The sequence below is a fragment of the Podarcis cretensis genome (genome assembly GCF_951804945.1).
Source record: "Podarcis cretensis genome assembly, chromosome: 7".
Lineage (NCBI taxonomy): Eukaryota > Metazoa > Chordata > Lepidosauria > Squamata > Lacertidae > Podarcis > Podarcis cretensis.
Window position 1 is genome coordinate 48,183,490 of NC_137176.1, and position 13,094 is coordinate 48,196,583.

Consider the following 13,094-nt stretch of genomic DNA (forward strand, 5'->3'; position numbering starts at 1 on the left):
TGTAATATTTCTAACATACTTGAACTTGACGAAAAACATGCTATTTACAGTTTTAACCAATATGTCCCGCTTTCACACATGAAGGCTGAAATAAATGCCTGCACTTTTGCAAAAGGTATCTGCCATGAAGAAAGAAGACATAATCGGATCCAATTTGGCAGAGATGAGTAACATATTAATGGAAATGAAAGCGGAATGGGTGTCTGAGTTATTATAAATATAAGCTGGCATTGTACTTGCAGTGTATGCACAGTTGCCCGTGTTTATCCTTTTGTCAGCACAAATGAGATTTTCTTAGACTACTTTTTTAAATCCCATATTCTTTTTTTTGTTCTTGGCAACGTATGCCTAAAATTCTCAAGGCTGGAGAAAGAAACATGGCACATTTTTTCCTTGAAATCTCTGGCAAGCAGAGGCATTTTGAAAACTTTGTTTCCAGCCCTCCCATCTGTGGAGATTCAGAATGTGACACTCAGCAAACTGGAAATCACACTTAAAATTTACCCTGACAGGAAAAGGCCAGCAACTCTTTGTGGTATCACATTGTGTAGCACTAACCACTGCATAAGGATTCCAGAAACACTGTGCAACAAATGCAGAGAATAGATTTGGGGTGAACATTCATTGCAGCATATCTGAGGACCAGCAGCAACAGCAAAACCCTGATGGTACATCCTTCCTTTACACATACTTGGGACAAACAGGTTAATGCAGTTCTCGGCAACACTTCTCGGCTGGCTTTGAACAATCCCCCACAGGAAATGTAAGGCTGGAGTGCTCACTGAAGCGCTCTCTCTGGCCACGTCCTCTACTGCCATCTCTGTCAGCAGTGAGGACAAGGGACTGGAGGGTAGAGGAGTCCATGTCAATGCTGTGGCTGGAATTTAACAGGGTTGCCACCACTGTTTGAGGGGGGGGGGGAGAACCGGCTACCGTTCCCTTCCATAAGATAATCATTTAAGAGCACGAGCTTCCAACAGTGTCTGAGGCTGAAATAGAAACGTGAAAATACTGAAAGGAGAGAAAGGGGAAGCAAAGGCTACAATCCTATGCATACTTGCTGGGGAGGAGGGATGAGGGAGACATTCGACTCAGTATGCCGTTCAATCCAGATTTATCAAACTCTCACTTTCCAAAATAGTATGTGAACTTTGCATTGCAGGTCTCCAACCAATGTTTGCAAAAATGCATATATATATATATATATATATATATATATATATATAATCAGAGGAAAGTATGCGTGAAAATGATGGTCTTAGTTAAACTTACACAAAAATGCATTATAATAGGAAAAATTGCTTGCAAAAAAATAGGTACTGTTTATAAAACTGTTTCTTAGGTGAACTTTGTCCTAAAGTGTTGATGAGGATTAAAAAAGTGGGGGTTTCCCCCCCTGCAAAATATGGAAAACCGAATTTAAGATTGGAGAATGAGCAACTGAGAGAACTGAACTCGACAGATTCTTCCATCCTTACTGGGGAATAAATGCACTGACCTCAGTGAAATTTAATTTTTCTGAGTAAACACATTAGGACTGCACTGTAAAACAGAAACACCCAGACTTTTTAAAAAAACTGGACAAATGGCAGTCACAAAGTTCAGGACAGGCATGAGTAACGCTGATGTTGTTGGACTACAGCTCCCATCATCCATGACCATTGTCCATGTTGGGCTGCCATCAGCCCAAGCCACCAACTCCCAACAATATCTAGAGGGCCACAGGTTCTCCACACCTGGTTTAGGAGATTGACATTTGCAAGCTCTGGATTCAGATCACTTACCACGACAATCCTGATATTTTTCTAAAGAAATATACGTCTTAAACAATAACAAATTTAAACTAGAACTTGAGAGGCAGTAAGAGCCTGATTTCTGGGATCCTGTGTGATGTGAAGGGGAAAATAATTTGTTTATTTATGAGTCAAAATTAAGTTGCAAAAGGAGAGCAGGTTTGTTTGTATCTGGGACAAAAAGCACAGCCACGCTGTAATGTAATGGTAAACTGAATTTATTTCCTCTTGGAAAACCATTCCAGTAATCTCCAGGTTCAGACCGCAGAGTAAACATTAATAACAGTAACATACAGGTTAGTTCAACTGATTCAAAAATTTGGCCATGTGACGTCATTAAGGAAAAGTCTTGAACACTCAAAAGCTTCAAATGGTATCCAGGGGGGAAAAAAAGTTTCTTTGACAATCTACATAACAACTATTGCATATATGGTAATGCTATCTGTCATATCTCAAGGCTTACAAATATATATACAGGCCATATTCAGCTGGGGGGTCAGTTTGGAGAGAATCGGTTCGTTTTTATTTATTTTTACTTTTGCAAGTATCTTCAACAATAAAAATACTCTTGAATTCATTTGCTTGTATACCAAAAGAGAAATTGTAGACATAAGCTGGAATGAAAGGAAAGCCAAATAGGGTTGTAATGTATTAGTTTTTTTCTCCTGTTTCTTCCTTGAAAATAACATTTGTCTTAAGCCTTTTTTCCCTTTATACGTTATTCTTCTTTTAATCCTGCTTGAATAGGGCCCAAGTCCACTTGTCTTTATAAGACCATTTTAGTATCAGACAACATAATACATGTGCAACACTTTATATACAAGAAGTCTCTCCGGTGCTCAAAAGTTCAAACACATGAACATCCAACAGTTTTGATAATACAAGTTTTATGGTACAATACAATGTTTCTGAATAATATACATTAACAATGAAAGTCTCGTGCAAAGAGTTAAACATGTTCCCTTTTTTTTTCTTGTCCCGCAAAGAATCGGTTCCCGAAGAACTGGGCCTTGCACTAACTGCTATGTTGGGTCATTGTATGATTCTGCAAGAAAAAAAGGAGATATGTGGTTATTGTACAGCCAAGGAAACAAAGCACGGCCGCAAAAAGAACATATGGCTGCAATGCATGTCACTGTGTTAAGTGGCCTATTATAGACACTTTGATGTTGCTTTGTACAGTGGTACCTCGGGTTAAGTACTTAATTCGTTCCGGAGGTCCGTTCTTAAGCTGAAACTGTTCTTAACCTGAAGCACCACTTTAGCTAATGGGGCCTCCCACTGCTGCCACATCACACGTGGATCTTATTCTGGAGGACGATTTCTGTTCTCATCCTGAAGCAAAGTTCTTAACCTGAGGTACTATTTCTGGGTTAGCAGAGTCGGTAACCTGAAGCGTATGTAACCCGAGGTACCACTGTATTGCACACTGGAATCATTTCTATAATTTTCATCTTATGTACTTCAAAGTACATTAGGTCAAAGTCCAAGACAGTACTTGCCTAAATAGCCATTTGTGAATATGTTGGTTTTGGCCTATAATGTAGAAAACAACAACAGACCATGCAAATATCTGGGGGTGATTGCCAGTGAATGTGGCATGGCCCTTCCTTTTGTGAGAATGCTTACAGATCCATCCGCTGGTGGCAAATTTTAGTATGCTAGCTGTTTTGTGTTAATCTCTTCATAAGTATCTTTCAGAAGGCCACTGATATGTTGCAGCTGAGCCTAGGACAAATCTCAGTATAATAGTTATTTGTGTGGATGTCTCCCTAGGTATCTTTTCAAGAGGTCAGTAGTACATGGCTAGTGAGTCTAAGGACAAAACGAAAGTTTGAGAAGAATCCTGAAGGAAGACAGAACCTACAGGTACTTAGTAGGGAATAAATCCCACTGAATTTTATGGGAGTAACTGTATGGGAATTGAAGGTGGGCCTTCAGTGTGTGGAAAGTGGTCTGCTTGCACAATAGGATTTCTCACCCACTCCTCCCTGCTGGCTCCCACAACTTGCTCTAGAGGGTTGGGGGGACCCCCAGAATAGATTTAGGGTATATGTGTGCAGCATGTGGGGGGATAGTTTTACTGTGAGAGTGGATCTTATTCCCCATGTGCATATACCCAATGTATCATAAGGCTGAATTTCACCCATGTTTAGTGTACTAGTCGCTACAATATCTCAACAAGGGCTCTGCCTGCTGAATAACAATCTAAAAGGTTAAAAAGCAGAAAAGCAAACCCAAGACCGTTTGATTTCATGCATAGCATTTCCCACATCAGTCGACATGTATCAAAATACTGTAAAACAATGACAGATAAGAAGATCTGCAAATAGTGGCTATTATGACCAATAACGTCTGTCTTTAAACTGAATATAACTAAGAGATTAGTTTTCCTGATTTAGTGTGACAGAAATGTGCTCATTACGGTAATGTCTGAAATGTGCTGAAATCCATGTGACCAAGACAACACCAGAGTATGTGTTTCCATATGCCTGATGATATCTTATTAATCTGCTCACATCTTACATCGTTCGGTGCTCCCTACGATGCAGGTAGGTCCAGATGACTCAAACAATAGTTATAATCTTCTTAAAGGAAATGTGAGGAACAACCATGTTCAGTATCTGAAATACTTTAGTAGAATTTTCTCTGAAGCATAAATGTATAATGCTGTACTGAATGAATTTTCATGCTTGAACATGCTCTAGGTAAAACTGGATTTTTGAGGGATGCAAAATTGAACAAAAACCTGAAACCTGCCCCTGCATTAGGCTTATTTCCCCACCACCCACCTACCTGTTCCCAGACCCATTATACTGACGCTTCGGTGTATATATTTAGGCCTTTTTTCTTTTTCACTGTATGATCCTGGCCAATTGGGAATCACAGGTCATGGCACCATGGGGCCATCAGATTTCACTACTTGACAATGTTAATGTTGGTAAATAACTTCCTTGGATTGCCCTCACTCTGAATGGGATGGAATGAGGTGATGGGACTGTACTGCCCAAGCAACGGGGCAGACTTTGTTTGTTGCATTGCATTGATGGCAAAACTGAGCAGCAAGAGTCTCACCATAATGTAGGTTTATGTAGCCTTCAAAAGTATACTAACAAGCTGGAACATGTACAGAGGAGGGTGATCAAGGTGATAAAGGGTCTGGAAACAAAGCCTTATGGGCAATTCTTCCTCGTCATCCTGGAACAAAGTGACAGAACCACAGGGTTCTGTCCAGGGCCCCTTAATGTTCAGTGCTTTTATAAATGACTTGGATGCAGGAATTGAGGGGCTGCTCATGCAATTTGCAGGTGGCACCAAACTGGGAGTGGCTGCCAATGCCACATAAGATGGAATCAGTATTCAATATGTCCTTAACAGCTTGGAGATCGGGGCCCAAACTAACAAAATGAATTTCAATAGCGACACTTAGGCAAGAGGAACCTGCTGCACAAATATAAGATGTTGGGCACCTGGCTTAACAGTAATGTATGTGAAAAGGATCTAGGGGTCTTAGCAGACCACAAGAAAGGAGATTCCCAATAAACGTCAGGAAGAAATTTCTGATGGTTAAGAGCTGTTCAACAGTGGAACATACTACCATGAGAGGTAGTGGACTTTCCTTCCTTGAAGGTTTTTAAGCAGAGGTTGGATGGCCATGATGCTTTAGTTGAGATTCCTGCATTGCAAGGCATTGGACTGGATGTCTGATCAGCACTCAAAAGGGGAAGGGGTGTGACATAGGAGTAGATCATCTGCTATGCACAAGGTCCCAGGCTCAATCCCTGGCACCTCCCAGTCTGAAATCCTGGAGGGCTACTGCCAGTCAGTGTAGACAATATAGAGCAAAATGGGTTTATGGCCCGACTTGGTATAAGGCACCCTCTGATGTTCCAAATCACAATAATTTTTCCTTAAAAAAAAAGAGCATGGAGGCATTAATGTGGAAGATATAAAAGAAACCATGGGATTACTCTCTGCTGAGCCCTGCTGTGGTGCTCCATAGCCAATATGGCCTGCTGCACAACAAGATTCTCAAGAGAACATGGAGACAGAAACTCAGAGAGAAGCAACAGCGAGAAAAATTGCTAATTAAGCAAAGACACAAACATGTACCTTGAGCAGCCTCCCTAAATACTTGAGACTACAAGGATGTGCAACCTCTTTGCATTTTTTTAGAGCATCAATGGACTAGAAAGAAATACCTGCCTAGGGAGAAAGGCTGTTTTTGAGTATAGTGCAGATATAACATTTATGAGACAAAAAGGTGAAAGATGGGAGGAAAGAGGTAAGGGAAGGAGAAAAATTCTTGAATCCCACAGAGAGAGCTACATTATATTCTGCCATAAACAAAACAAAAAAACAAAACAAAACAAAAAAGTTGTCTACTGGAGACACCATGTATAAGCGACTGAAAATTGCAACCATTAATCCCAGTTATGAACTGCTGGAGGTTTTGGTTTAAGGGTGTTTTTTTATATAAAGAAGGTTGTGTTTAAAAATTTAGGACAAAATTTTCCTCTATTATCCACCCAGCAGATCTGAGCTCTGATATCCTCCTCTTTCCATGTGCTCTTTCCATGTGCTCTGGACTCCCACTTCCATGACAATAGGAGCTAACACAAGTGGGGAAATCGAAAGATGGAGCTCCTGTTGACATGAACATGGGAGTTTTCAGTGCACAGGGAGAACCAATATTAGAGTTAAGAGCTTCTGTGTAACTCTGAGAATGGAATTTGCCCTTTACAGGACATACAGTATATTTGAGGCAGATGTTTTTTAAAATTGATCTTCTGGAAAGCATGCAGTACTAAGTAATTTCCCCGAGTTCATTCTCCTTCCCATATTGCTACTCTATTATTATTGCCCATGTTGCCACTCTAAGGCACCCTGAGTGATGCGTGTGCATTAAAAGGGCAAAGCAAAAGTTCTCATCTAAATAAAGATATAAAATTCAGCAAATTTTTGAAATCTCAATCCTATTACCTCAGTATTTATATATCTGCATTGTATATTGCTGAGAAAGTTTGATACTGGGAGCTCTTTCACCTTTTTTTGTAGATTTTGTCAGTTTGAAGAAGAAAACTGGATTAGAATTTATATTCTTTTCCAGGATCGGAATTGATGTCTTTTGTGCTTTGTCATTTGTCACACACACACACACACACACACACACACACACACACAGAGTAATCTTGCTTTGCAAAAGCATGCTGTATGCAGAAATTGAAGTGCAATGACAAAAACACAATAATAGAAAGTTAGGGTTTTGTTTTTGTTTTCAATTATATCCTAACAACAAAAATGAAGCCATAGAGTTTAAGGATCCTTGCATTCCACGGAACAATGTGATGTCAGTATGTCACATGCCAAAGATTCTAAAATGCCAAGTTTCCAAGGGCACTTGCTCTGTGATATCAGTGGAACTTAACATTCATATGATCATCTATTCAACCCTTTAGGTTTTAGAAACTCGTGTTAAATCCACAATTGGCAGCTTGGTGCTTTAAACACTTGGGCTGTGTCCATTTCAGTGAACTTGGGAAACGGTCTTGTGTTTTGTCACTGAGTTCCACAGCTTTCACTGAACAGTGAAAAAAGCAGGGTCCCCCCCCCCAGCAACTGTTTGAAGTCTCCTCTCCACCCTGTTGTAATTTACCTGAACTAAATTCTTACAGAAAGCAATCTGAGAAAGAGAAACAGAGCGCTAGAAAAAATATTCTAACATAAAAAAACTCCCCCTGATTCCAATACCCCATTAGAATCCCAAACGTGAAGTGCTGTTGCATTCAATTTAAATGAGACATTTCGAAGCTGAATGAAATGAATGCAATTGTTTCTGAAAAGCAGATTACAAATAAAGAAATAGAAAGATTAAATGGGGACATTATTGTTCAACAGATGGTCTCAGAATCACAGCAGCATGTTTTTCTCTTTCCTTAATTCAAGAAAGTGAACACCAGTAATCAATCATCACTGATTAACTAATTATGGTATACTAACATTTTAAAATTGATGGGAAATCTACATTTAAAAACTAAGCCCCGTTCCTGCTTTCTCCCCCTTTTCTGTAAGCCCACGGCATTCCAATACAGTTTCAGGTTGTAAAACAGATTTCTACATTACTAACCTTTAAGCACCACTTTTTTTAAAAACACACACACACACACGCAGACCAAAAGCAATTGGTTTCCAACAGGCTGGATAATAAGTCTTTTGACCTGCATTCTTCTCTGACCCATTAAGGTCACCTCTGTGCTCGGGCATATAGCTGACTTAGGAAATGCCTCCAAGTCCTGCATTTCATCTCCTGCCCACTCAAAATAAAGCTTTCTTTAAATGTGTCTGTACAGGTCCCAAAAGACCAGGGAGGCATCCCTGTAGTGGGCAGTGGAGGGACAGAAGCTTCTGCCTTTATTAATGAATGCAGACCATTATGAGTCTGGCTGGCTCCTGCGCTGTTCCCAGAAGCATATACTGTACGTGACTTAAAATGCTAGAATATTGACACAAAGCGAGCCAGGCAACCCTAAGGAAAATTACTCCTTGGATATAATGTAGGCTCGTAACAGCTATTAGAGTACAAAATAAAACCCTCCGGGATCAAACTGACATATACAGCATTCTACCTACTCCTCAAACATTAGAAGAATTTCTTTGTGAAGGCATTCTCAAGGACAGCATAAAACTGACTTTTGTAGCAATCTGCAACAGCTTTTTGGCTTACAGCTTTTAGTACTAAATCTCTAGTTTGAATCAATATAAGTACTATATCCTCCACATTAATCAATACATTTGGTTCAATACACATTCTATTAAATTATACTTTCTAATCAAGGTTTTCTGCTTCTCTTTCTCTCCCCCCCCCAATCCATTGCTCCCTTCTTCCAAACCTCTTACTGATAGCTTTCAGTTTGGCCTTGGAAAATGGCAGGATACGGCGGGGGTGGGAGAGATGGGGATGAAGCAAAAATGGGCAAACCCAGCATACCCCAATTACAAGCCCTAATGCCAAGCAGGTGGTTTGATTTCAATAAGATTTCCAGAACTTCCAATCTTAGCTTTCAGGATTGATGATAAAACTGGACAAAGAAATGTTCAAGAACACAAAAAAGGAGATGCACCAAGCAAGGGGGCGGGGAAGGTTTCAATTTTCATGTTGGTTAAACAAAAAATGACTAAAGGAGAGGGGCAAAACTCAGTAGTGAAGGCAAATGAGTCAGAGAGGAATTCAGTTATCCATGACCTGGTAACGTGCAGCTCCCTTTGAAAAAGCTCAGTTGGTTCAGAATATGCTAACTAGAACTGGCTATGTGAGTGCTTTTATCTGGCTTCCTGTCCATTTCTGGGCCCGATACAAAGTGTTTGACCTTCAAGTCTCCTCATGGCTTGCAACCATGTACCTGAAGGGCTCAGTCGGTAGAGCATGACACTCTTAATCTCAGGGTCATGGATTCTAGCCCCACATTGAACTAAAGATTCCTGCATTGTATCTGGTCCCACACTGCAGGACGAGATGGCCTTTGTGGTCCCTTCCAACTCTATGATTCCTGTTTAGGGAAGTTTTTAATGTGTGACATTTTAATACCTTTTTAATCTTTGTTGGAAGCTGCCCAGAGATGGGCGGGGTACAAATTATTATTATTATTATTATTATTATTATTATTATTATATTCTATGACTGCTTCTTTTCACATGCATCTACCTACACCTTGAGAACATCAGCTGATGCCTTCTGTTGGGCGATCCATCAAGTGAGGGGCAAAGCGTCACTGCTGTTGAAAGGGCCTCTTCAGTGGTGGCACCCTGCCTGAGGAAGTACTCCTCAGAAGGGTTCACCTGGTGTCTATTCTAATGTATTTTTGGTGCCAGGCAGATGTATTTTTATTTTCCCAGGACTTTTAAATCTTTTAATGCCTGCTGCTAGCTCTTAAATCTATTTTTAGCACTGATGTTTTATTCTCTGCCCTGTTCTTGATTTTAACTTCAGGTTGTTTTAGCGCTTCATCACATTTTATTGAATGAATCCATTTTATTGTTGTAGCTTTTTTTTTTTACAGTGTTAGCTGCCCCAGGAATGTATATTATAGGGTGATCTGCAAAAGTGAAAAATAAAATAAAAACAGAAGAGAAGCAAATGGGAAATGCTCACCTTCCATGGTGAATATCAGCTAGATGGAGAAGAGTGATAGACAAGTTCACCTTGGCTAAAAAGCTCTACAAAGCTGACACTAGTTTTTGGGACCTGCTTGGGGTGGTATTGGGGGCTTAGGATCCTGTGAAATCATGGCCTCACCTCAAATGTCCCAGAAGCACCTCATTTCAGCTCCCACCAGTGGTGGCACATTGCTGGCAGGGCATCTACACACATGGAGCTTTCTGTGGGCATACCACACCATATTACTGTACCGTGTCCCTGGCAGTGTAAGTGCCATTCTACCAATGACCCTCCGACTCCATCAGCCGAGTAGTATGTATGCTGCTCCCTAAGGCTTGTCAGTCAACTGAATGCCAACTTCAAGACTGCAGCATAAGACAGCTTTACAAAATGAGGGGGAGGGGAAGAATCTTGGTTATGAATGGCCATTGTTTTTCATATCAACAAAACTGTTTGAATAAAAGTTGGGTTGCTTCTCCAAGGTGCCTAGGTATGAGATTACCTGAGAACCTTAGGTAAGCCTCTCTGAACTCCTCATAAAATCAGTAGGGAATAGGTAGAATTAAACAAATATTTGGAGAAGAGGATCTTGGCTCTAAGGAGTGCCAGTGAGATATTTAGATTTGAGAGATAGATGTTACGAAGTAAAAGGGGTCAGTATAGAGCTTCAATCTATATAGGACAAATTTTTCAATCATGGAACTACAGTGTGTCAAGACATCAAGCTACATTGCTAAAGGATTTAGTGGAAACGTAGCTTTATAAAGTAGAGCAGTTTAATGCCAGAGCATGAAATGCTGGTGCATTCTGTGGGCAATGCCTTCCATTTATTTGTATGTTTTTCTCTGTAAAAGAAACTCTGAACTTTTATGTTTTTGGATTGGAACAGAGATTTCTCTCTCCTCCCCACCCCCAGATTACAATGAACCTGAAAAGAAACTGCTGAATTTTCTTTTGGCATTTAACACCATTCTACACAACACTCTCTGGACAGCACTATATCACTATCACAGAGAAAGGTGAGAGAGCATAGCAAAAGTCAAGGCGAGAAACAGAAAGAAAATGAGGGCAGAAACCAACTTTTTCTTCCTCTATCTTTCAGATTTATTTTTTGGAGAATAATTAACTGGAATCTTCAAAATTAATTGGTCTTTACTAATCTCTTCTCAGTATTCGTAACTGGAAGGAAGGGAGTGCTTTTGGTTCACTCATCCCAAACTAGACTCTGTCACTAGCAAAAGACTGTGTCAACTGTGATAAAAATCAACACCATTACATATTTAAAGACCTGCAAGTAGGTTTGGACTGAACATAGTTTTGTTACCTTTAATACTTCTGTGTAAGGGAGGAGCTCCTGCAGTGAGTAGGAGCTTTTTTGCTCTGATGTTGCCATGCCTACCTGCCTTCCCAATTCCCAGCAAGGGAGCAAAGAGAGGGTAAGTGGACAACAGCAGCATTGTGAAAGCAAAGAATTTGCCACTCAAGAGTACCAGAGCTATACTTGAGCTCTGGCATATACAATCGTTTATGCCTAGGTCTCTAGTCCGATCTATTCATACAGCTGAATGAGGCAGTCAGGTGGACTGCACTGCTTCAAGACTAGAGTTGAAGACATCATTTTTGAACGCTTCCCTCCATTAAAAATTTCCCGCAAACAGTAAAATCAACACAGCAGGAAAAGGCTGGGTTAGAATCTTTCTGATTAAAAGAACAAAAACAGCAGGATTTTCTATAGTTTTTAAAACATAGGTGAACTTTCGAAAGTTCCCACATTGGCAGTAGCATAGTCCATTCAGCTGTCTCAATATTCTGCTAACTGTAGAGGCCCAGCCTTGGATTTATTCACAGAGCCTAGGACTTGAAGATCAGAAGGTCGGCAGTTCGAATCCCCGTGACGGGGTGAGCTCCCGCTCCTCGGTCCCTGCTCCTGCCCACCTAGCAGTTCGAAAGCACCTCAAAGTGCAAATAGATAAATAGGTACCGCTCCGGCAGGAAGGTAAACGGCATTTCCGTGTGCTGCTCTGGTTCGCCAGAAGCGGCTTAGTCATGCTGGCCACACAACCCGGAAGCTGTATGCCAGCTCCCTCGGCCAATAAAGCGAGCGAGATGAGCGCCGCAATCCTAGAGTCGTCCGCGACTGGACCTAATGGTCAGGGGTCTCTTTACCTTTACCTTATACTGGCCACATTAGCCCTATTGGGGCATGCTGCTCATGTGTAAAGGCTACACATTACATGGAGATGGCTGTGCTAAGCTCTGTCCCCACTCTGCTGTGTCTGTCACACTTCAGAAGTTGAAGGTTGAAGTCTGAAGCAAAGAACCTCTTCTATTCATTGAGGTGGCACTGTGTGCCTTCTTCCCCATCACAATCACACTCCCTTCAGTCTTCGAACTGTATGGAAGAGGTGCAATTTACATGCCGCTCTGCCCAACCAAGGCACAGGCAGGCGGGAGGGTGGCTCACCCATGCTGAACAATATGCAGCCCCAGGCTGTCCACAAGCTGGGGAAGGTCTCGCAATGGAAAAGTCTGATAAATGTGCATAGGCCATCTACATGTGCTGGAACACTGAGTGTGATAGCAGGGCATGGCTAACATATACAGCACTGTTGTCTCTTTCCAGGGAACCTAACCCAAATCAAGTGGAAACTAATGCCTGAACAAGGCTTACGATTTGTGGGAAATCATACAGCTTGTCCAGTTCAGAAAACAAGGCATGGTTGGACTGTGATGTCTGAATTGGGTCCACATGGGAAGTTTTATCCTAAAATGAGTCAGGGCTCTGATGGGCACAGGACACTTTCTAACCTTGATAGAGCACAGCCTTGGTAAAATTAAGAGGTGGGAAGCTGGCAGACTAGGCAGTGCTCTCTTGCTCAAACTTCTTGCACACATGTTGCTTTTGTTAGGCACAAAGTGCCTATGTTAAGCCCGGCCAGTTTGGAAAGAAAGCAGAAGCCAGAGGAGGATATCACCACATTTCTATGCCACAGCAGTTCCAGTACAGGAGAGCAACAAGAGACAGAAGGCTTCAATAGGCGAGACCATCTAATCAAATATTCAGGGATTAAGTCAGTGCATTATGGACAGATGTGTTCATGTGCCAGTTGTTTCTCTGCTTTACTTTTTTTTGCCTTGTAATGTTT

General features: G+C 41.1%; 1 protein-coding gene across 9 annotated transcripts in view; it reads right to left on the reverse strand.

Annotated features, from left to right (window-relative positions):
• Positions 1-1,995: 1,995 nt before the first annotated feature.
• ZNF521 (zinc finger protein 521) overlaps positions 1,996-13,094 on the reverse strand; it is a 300,677-nt gene continuing 289,578 nt past the window's right edge. For all 9 annotated transcript variants that reach the window (XM_079982617.1, XM_079982613.1, XM_079982611.1 and 6 more), the window contains one exon: positions 1,996-2,838. In XM_079982617.1, coding sequence (XP_079838743.1) covers positions 2,809-2,838 — 30 coding nt within the window. In that variant the 3' untranslated portion in view covers positions 1,996-2,808. The remainder of the gene's footprint in view (positions 2,839-13,094) is intronic.